The 8,307-nt window shown below is 40.3% G+C and overlaps 1 protein-coding gene across 1 annotated transcript in view; it reads left to right on the top strand.

The window, feature by feature from the left end:
* Positions 1 to 722: 722 nt before the first annotated feature.
* The window catches only part of SRGAP1 (SLIT-ROBO Rho GTPase activating protein 1), a gene marked incomplete at its 5' end in the record, with an annotated part of 39,208 nt that continues 31,623 nt past the window's right edge, over positions 723 to 8,307 (top strand). The window contains 5 exons of the mRNA XM_009078801.1: positions 723 to 824; positions 2,435 to 2,632; positions 2,751 to 2,835; positions 5,599 to 5,626; positions 8,075 to 8,177. Coding sequence (XP_009077049.1) covers positions 723 to 824; positions 2,435 to 2,632; positions 2,751 to 2,835; positions 5,599 to 5,626; positions 8,075 to 8,177 — 516 coding nt within the window. The remainder of the gene's footprint in view (positions 825 to 2,434; positions 2,633 to 2,750; positions 2,836 to 5,598; positions 5,627 to 8,074; positions 8,178 to 8,307) is intronic.

Below are 8,307 nucleotides of genomic sequence, written 5' to 3'. Positions count from 1 at the left end.
TGAATATGAGTCAACAGTGTGTCCTGGGTGCCAGGAGGGACAGCCGTGTCCTGGGGTGCTTCAGGCAGGCATTGCCAGCCAGTCGAGGGAGGTGATTGTCCTTCTCCACTCTGCACTGGTGTGGCCTCACCTTGAATACTGTGTGCTGTTTTGGGCACCACAATATAAGAAAGATGAAGCTATTAGAGACTGTGCAAAGAGGGTGAAGGGTCTTGAGGGGAAGCCATACAAGGAGTGGCTGACATTACTTGGTCTGTTCAGCCTGGAGAAGAAGTGACTGAGGGGAGACTTCATCACTCTATACAACGTCCTGTTAAGGGAAGCAAAGGCACAGGCAATGATCTCTTCTCTCTGGCAACCAGTGACAGCACCTGAGAGAATGGCCTGAAGTTGTGTCAGGGTGGGTTTAGGTTAGATATTAGGAAAAGGTTCATCACCCGAAGGGTATTTGGGCACTGGAACAGACACCCCAGGGAAGTGGCTACAACACCAAGCCTGACAAAGTTCAAGAAGCATTTGAGCAATGCTCTCAGGCACATGTGATTCTTGGGAATGTCCTGTGCAGGGACAAGAGTTGGACTCGATGGTCTTTGTGGGTCACTTCCAACTCCAAATAATCTGTGATTCTGGAATTCACCTCATTTTAAGGACAGCAGCCAAAGACTATTGACTAGGGTTTTTTAATTACTTGCACCTTATAGTTCTTTTTCATTCTTTGTTAGGTTTGTCAGGTCACTGCCCAGCAACCTGTGCAAGGAGAGCTTATGCTTAGGTATCAACAACTACAGTCACGGTTGGCTACACTCAAAATCGAAAATGAGGAGGTAAGACCTATATCTCCAAAGGCTAAGCATTGAACACCATTTCATTTTCAGGAAAGTGCAGTGTTTTCTGCCTTGTCTAAAGCGTGTAAATGACCCTGAAATGTCTTCAATCTGTATAAGCGGTTTTAATTTTAAAAGTCAAATACTGGCAACTATGCTAAGGTAGATCCTCACCTGCTGTATAGAGGTTTGGAGAACTTCATCTTTTGTGTGTCCATACATTACCAAGTTGTGTGTTTTGCAAATGTTTCAGCGTAAACATGTTAGAACATTCTTGGAGCAGAAAACCACTGAGAATGGTTATTGTCTTCTGTGCCCACCTTCTGTCCAGTCCTCAAATTACTACTTCTGTAGTACAAAGGAATTTGAATTGTCTTTTGTGGTAGCTGAGTCAAGATCTCTTATGCTGTCAGCTACAGCTATTTATAAACATGACTACTGAATGCCTGTGATGAGAACAGCTCACCTAACTAAATGAAATGCATTTTTTTTTGGTAAAATATGAAAAAAACTATGCCATTCTCTTTCCCATGCTCTGGCAGCAGAGAAAGGCCTCCCAGTAGGTATAAATTGTGCTTTTACCATAGTTAAGGCAATGTTAAAGTCCTTCAGTTTAAATGAGAGTCTGTTCCTGAATTAAAACATAGGGATAATGTAATTTCTTCATGTAGTTTACTGGTAAGTTTTCAGGATTCCAGTTTTTCTCATTCTACGTTATATGTCGAATGTCTGGAGCAAAGTATTAATGTCCATGAGACAGTTACGGTAGTCTTTAAAAAAACCCACTTGAAATCAGAAAGTATCTCAAGGTAACAAAGACAAAAGGAAAGAAAAAGATTACTTCTTTCAGTGAAGTGCAAGGGCATAGGGGAAGAAGTCATGTTCGGTGGGCATGGAAAGGATATTTGCCTTCACTGGATATGTGTAGAAGTGTGAGTGATTTAGTTGACTCTACTAAGGACTCATCTGAAGCAGAACTGGGAGGTAAATCACATCCTTGTGAGTATTGCCACTTATTGCATTGTGGAAACACTGCGTCCCTTGTTCCACAGCCTTCATGCCCTGGTTTCCACTATGAGCAATGGTGCTTCATAGGTCATAGAAAGTGCTGTGAGGCTGGTGTAGATTGTTCTTTCTCCAGGCCTCTCTTGCAGCTGTGTATTCCACTTCTACAGTCTAAACATCACTGTGCTCCTTGCTATAGCTCTCAGCACAACAGGGTCACAGCCTTTTTTTCTCAGAAGAACAGGTTGCTTGGGCAGCCAGATCCCTGGATGTACATATTCAATATGACACATTGACCACAGCTGGGAGAGTTGTCCCTCCAGAGCATTGTATCATCTCTGTTGCCTCCCAGATTAGGGACCATAATCAAATCATGTCATATTTCAATTCTGATTTCAGGAAACAAATGCTTGAGTGCACTACACAGCTAACACAAGAGTACATCTATGTTTATGGATTGGACCATGGTAAAGCAGAGAACTTAGATAGGAAACCTAATCATGTCATTTTTCTGTTACATAGATATATATTAGAGTACACCTAACTTTTCACATTTACAGTTTGTTTGGGAGATGCATTTGGCAAATTTTGCTTTTTAATACCAGGTTAAGAAAACAACAGAGGCTACCCTGCAGACAATACAAGATATGGTCACCCTTGAAGATTATGATGTGTCAGAGTGTTTCCAGCACAGTCGCTCAACAGAGTCTGTGAAGTCAACGGTCTCTGAGACATACCTGAGTAAGCCTAGCATTGCAAAAAGGAGAGCTAACCAGCAGGAAACAGAGCAATTCTATTTTATGGTATGTTGGTTGTTTCCTCATTCATAGAATACAGGCCAACACCTGAAGTAAACATTATGCAGAAATGCTTGGAATTTGTGTGTCATACATAGTAATAGATTCATCTGAATCTCTACAGAAATTCAGAGAATATCTGGAAGGTAGTAATCTCATCACAAAACTTCAAGCAAAACATGATTTGCTGCAGAGGACACTTGGAGAAGGTAAATATCACACAGTAAACTGAAAAGTTCTTCCAGATTATACAAATGAACCCACTGAAATGCCAAAGGTATCCAGGAAAAAAATAATTACAAAACTGACAGAAGAAGAAGAGCTGACACAGTCAGTGCAAGCTGATTTAAGAGCTATGACAAATGTACTGTTTCTACATCCTAACAGTTTCTGCTGACTTGAGGGGTTTTTTAAGAGTTGGGAGAGGCTCATATTTTTTAAGCATACAGAATTATCCAGGATGCATTTCTTAAAATAGACTGACTAGTGCAACATTTCTGATACATGGACATGAATGTCCTTCTTACAGCCTAATAACTCAGTAGAGCATTTATGGGAGGTAAAAGGTGAAGTCCTGATCTTGCTGATGTCAATAGTGAAATTCCTATAGACTTATTTAATGTTGGTTTTCTACAAAGTATTTCATTTGAAATTAATGAAAACTTAATTAATAGCTCTGTATCTGTTGATTACCATTATTGCATGTAAAATTATTGTATTACAAATTACGTAGCAAAGAATTATCCATTGTCCTGAACACTCTCCACAGTTTGTATTTGGAGCAAAAGCCATCATTCTTACAGGTTAAAAAGTTAAGTACCCCCTTCAATTGAGGCATGTCCTACATTAAAAGGCACGTGCATGGGAAGGAGGACCTGGATTCTGAAAGTTCCTTGAATGGAGATGATTGAAAGGATAGAATTACAGTGGAATTATGAACATTATTGCTGTAGCTAGTATAGAAATTAATTTGTAGGAATCAAACTAATCCCCTGCTCCCCTCAAACTGCCTTTTCTGGGAACTTTATCATGTCATCAAGACTGCAGACAAATAACACAGTGTGCTGTGTTAAGTAGCACAGAGGAGAATGGAGGGAAAGGATTGTCTGAACTGCAAGTTTTACTTTGGCATCCTTTCTTGCTTTTATTCAAACCTATACAGTATAAGTATGTAAGCTGAATAAATCCAGATTCCCATCTGGTGTCCACAATGTTGACAGCATTTGGCTTCTGTTCTGGTTCATCACCTCCCTACTACAGCCTGTTGCTGTAGATACATAGCAGATACATAGTAGTGATCTGCACAAGGGAGATAGATGAAGTGCTCTGTGCTGAGTCTGCATCTACAGATTTGGAAAGCAAATGAGAAATGCTCAAATGAAATCGAAACTAAACCTGGGAAGCACGCTAATACGCATATTAATTCTGACCCAAGGCTCATCTCTTGAAAGAACAAATTAACAAAGCAAAGGGAAATGCAAGAAAGGAAAAAAGGCGTTGTAAATAAATTGCCCCTCTGGCCCAGATAGCTTTTACCCTAAACTGTTAAATATTAAAGATGTGTTTAAAATCCCCCAGACTCAGGGTTTGTAACATCTTCTGTTTTACTAGCATTTACTATTGGGATTCTAAGTCTCAGTGAATTTCCTTGGTAACCTGAGTAGGTAAAAATCCTTGACTTACCCTTTCTCTGTCATAAGTTGGTTCTTATATTCTTCTTTCATCTCTCTTTTTCACCTATCTAAAAGAGATGCCTACAAGCTTTACATGTCTTATTAATGTCACAGATTTTTCGCAGAGCTTATTCTTTGTGCCACCTTCAGGGGATCCCTACTCTACTGGTACTGGAAATTATATTTTCAGATCAGGCTTTTCAGTACTGTGCAGTATTTCGGGTGCATCTGGACATTAGAAAATAATATGGATTTTCATATCACTGTTTTTCATTCTTTCTGGAGTCTGGCAACCTTTTTTTGGTGTCACTTTCCAAATGAGTGGTGTACTTAGACCTAGCCCAAGTGACACTCACAGTGATTTTCAGAATCATATCTGTGGTTCTGTGCACTGAATAGGTGTTTAATTATTCCTTATTATCTTACTTGAACCTTTTAATAGTAGGTTTCATTTGTCACTGTGTGTTCCTTAACCCCTTTGAAAGGCTTCATACAAAAGTATTTCAGTCATCTGCACAATATTCTGCCTCCTTTGCTGCTATGATCTCTCCAAGACATTAATAAATGCCTTATGGATTGCATAAATGGTCCTAATGGGAAGGATTGAGTAAATGGCTGTTACATTTTTTGCCATGATGGAAAAAGACCTTTTAATTCCATTTGGTTTCCCTTTTCTTCACTAGTTTTTGATCAGTGAGAATATTCTGACACTTGATCCATGGCTGTTTAGTTGCTTTACTCACCTCCTGTGAGGAAAGTTATTAGGGGCCTTTGAAAGTCTAAGTAAATTAATTGAGCTGATTCTTCTTTATCCGCTGACTTGTTCAAGGATTTCTAATAAACTAATAGGGCACAATCTCCCTTTGGGAAAACTGGGCTCATTGGAACGTCATACCATGACCTTTGTCCTGTTTCATTGTTTTGCTTTTCATTATGGTGAGTTGGCATGGTTCACATATCTGACTTACTGGTCTGTTGATCTGCAAAGGTTAGGCAGGAACCTTTCTGGAATATGGCATTTGCTTCTTTATAATTCTCTGCAGTTCTCTGTGGTGTTCCTCAGTGGTCGTGTGGGCAGGGTTCTTAAAAGTTGTTCTACAACATGGGTTGTGTTTGTATTTTAAATAGAACTGTGAAGATAGAGATAACTGCACTGCCCTGTTGGTTGTATAATTGTATATCTTTTGCTGGTAATGTGAAAATTAGGGCTCAAAATAATTTGTTAACTGTAACTTAAATGCAAAAAAAATCTACCTAAAATGTACAAATTATTGTTTCCTGTCTGTTGAAATTTTCTAGGTCACAGGGCTGAATGCATGATGACAAGGTAAGATATTTTTATCTGACTGGGTTTAGAGTTAAAAATTAGGTAAAAATATTAGAAATTAATCATTTTAGAACAACTTCATTAGGGTGTAGAACATTGCTGTTGCTGTTGTTATGTAAATTGTGTACAGACCCTGTGTGTTTTGATATTCAGAATTCCTATTTCAGCATGCTGATGGGTAAAAGACATGTTCATCTTCCTCAATCCTATGAACTGCTTAGGCCAGTGTCAAGGGTGGGACAAGAAGGGAGTACCTTAAAAATATTCGTGAATGACACATCAAATTTGGAAGTTGCAGGGGGCATTTTGGTGCTAGGAAAGAAATCTTTTTCAGTTGTTAGAGATGCCTTTCTCTCATAGTTTGTAATTCACTTGGTCAGTATGCACAGTTCAGAAGAACCTGGTAGGAACATCAGTTCAGGCAATAGACTGTGTCTTTGGTAACCCAGCTCTGGACACAAATGCGTGCCTCCCCCAGCATCCACATGTTCAGTACTTAAATGGGTCTATGTATTCACAGAAGCCAAGGGATACAGTGTTAGATCTTCCTGCTTCGTGTAGCACGTACTTTTTCAGTTGTGTAATGCCAACCTTTGAAGCTGCTTCCAGATACAAATCCAGATAAGCACTGCAGCCCCTAGGGTATGAGACTGTGGTGGGCAATAGAAACTCCTTGGATTTGCAGCTGCACTTGTGTGTATCACTGTTACAGTGTGTCCTGGTGACAGCAGGAGCATCCAGCCCAGCTTTCCTGGCCTCTCTCTTTCCTTCCCTTTCAAAGCATTACATCCTTGCTCAGTGCCTTCTCATCAGGCTTGCATCATCCTAAATTCCCTGTTGTGTGAGCAGCTGAAAGAAGATGGTGGATTTAGGCAATGACTTTACCTTAGTAAAGTTGGGGAGCAGCTTGAAGCCATCTTACCTCATATCTGCTCACAGCTCGTCACTTTGAGAAAGAAACTCTGAGGGAGCAGGGCCTGCCCATCCATTCCTCAGCATCAGCTCCCCAGCTCCAGCTGAGACCTGCCTATTGCCCCAAGGTTCAGTTGAGTTTCCAGACTGTGGGACATGCAAACAGAAATGTTCTTCAAGGTCAAAATTACATTGTAGAAGAAAAGAGGATATCTTCAAAGATGAGTTTAAAGTAGCCAGTAGTACATAGACCAGAGTCCCACCACCGGATGTACTATGCCTTCCTGTTCTCATTGGTTTCAAGGAAAAAAAAAAAGCTTGATTTTTCTTTAATTCCCAAAAAACCTATAGAAACATTGGACTGCTGATGCATGGGAACTAAGGAAGCTGTTGACATGACATTCACAAAATAGTTTGTGACCTAGAGAACAATATTTATTTCTTGCAATCTCTTTCAGTTAGAATCAATCATAGAATCAACTGGGTTGGAAGAGACCTCAAAGAGCGAGACATGTGCAGTCAATGACCTTAAGAGGACAGGCTACTTGGAGATACAGTGGAAAAACAGAATCCTAGATTTGCTCTTCAGGATGTTCTGGAGTTCATTTTGGTCAATGAAATAGAACAAGGCAGCCCATTCCAATGCCTGAGTACTCTTTCCTTAAAAAATCTCTTCCTAATATCCAACCTAAAACTCCCCAGCAGAGCTTGAGTCTGTGCCCTCTTGTCCTACTGCTGGTTGCCTGGGAGAAGAGACCAACCCCCACCTGACTCCAACCTCCTTTCAGGGAGTTGTAGAGGGTGATAAGGTCTCCCCTGAGCCTCCTCTTCTCCAGGCTAAACAACCCCAGCTCCCTCAGCCTCTCCTCGTAGGACTTGTGCTCAAGTCCCTTCACCAGCCTTGTTGCTCTTCTTTTTGTGTGTTATGCTGCTTTTGTTTATTTGTTTCAAATTGATGATATTCTCATAATTCCTTTAGCTAAGTAGCAAGGTGTTTCTTTTCTTGTGTGAAGATGTTGATGGTTGGATGTGGACGACTAAAGCTGTTTAACCTTCCTGGCTCTAGTTGAAAATGCAGACAATTTGGTTTTGAAACATCATAGGAGTAGCTTTAATTGCATTTGAAGCCTCTCCAGCATGAAGCAACTTTCTTGCTTGATAAGAGGTGCTTTGAGTGGCCTGTGTTCTGCCATGGCTGGCAGGATGAATTCCAGTGGTTGCCACACATTTCATGCATGACCACAAAAAAAAAGGCCATTCCAATTCTGCAGTGAATAAATGTATATGATAAAACTGCAAAGCAGGGATTCATGAAGAATGTCTTTATTTATCCATAAGTAATGTGTTTTTAATGGGGGAGTTATCCACTCTTTAAACACTGTTACACTTAAATTTGATGCAAAGTCTTTATTTTTGAAGTACTGAGTTTATTTCTCTCTTTACAGTGTTCTGTTGTTTTGCCATGAGCTTACAGACATTTAGTTTGATTGTGTGACTTAATTCTTCCTGCTCAGTAATCATGTTCCCTTCCCTTAGGCCTCCAAATCTTCCCCCTAAGCCCCAGAAACACAGGAAGCCCAGACCCCGATCACAGTATAGTGCTAAGTTGTTTAATGGTGATTTGGAGTCATTCATCAAGGTACTGGCACCAGCCACCCCAGTGGCTGATCTCAACACTTCTTACTATAATGGTCACCACCTCACAGAAGCTGAGGCAGATCATTATGTTTAAGTCTGTCCTGGGGCTCTTTTCTTTCCCGGTTGATCAA

This window comes from Acanthisitta chloris, unplaced genomic scaffold (assembly GCF_000695815.1).
Source record: "Acanthisitta chloris isolate BGI_N310 unplaced genomic scaffold, ASM69581v1 scaffold8417, whole genome shotgun sequence".
In the NCBI taxonomy this organism is placed as follows: domain Eukaryota; kingdom Metazoa; phylum Chordata; class Aves; order Passeriformes; family Acanthisittidae; genus Acanthisitta; species Acanthisitta chloris.
This window is presented reverse-complemented; position numbering and strand designations above follow the sequence as displayed.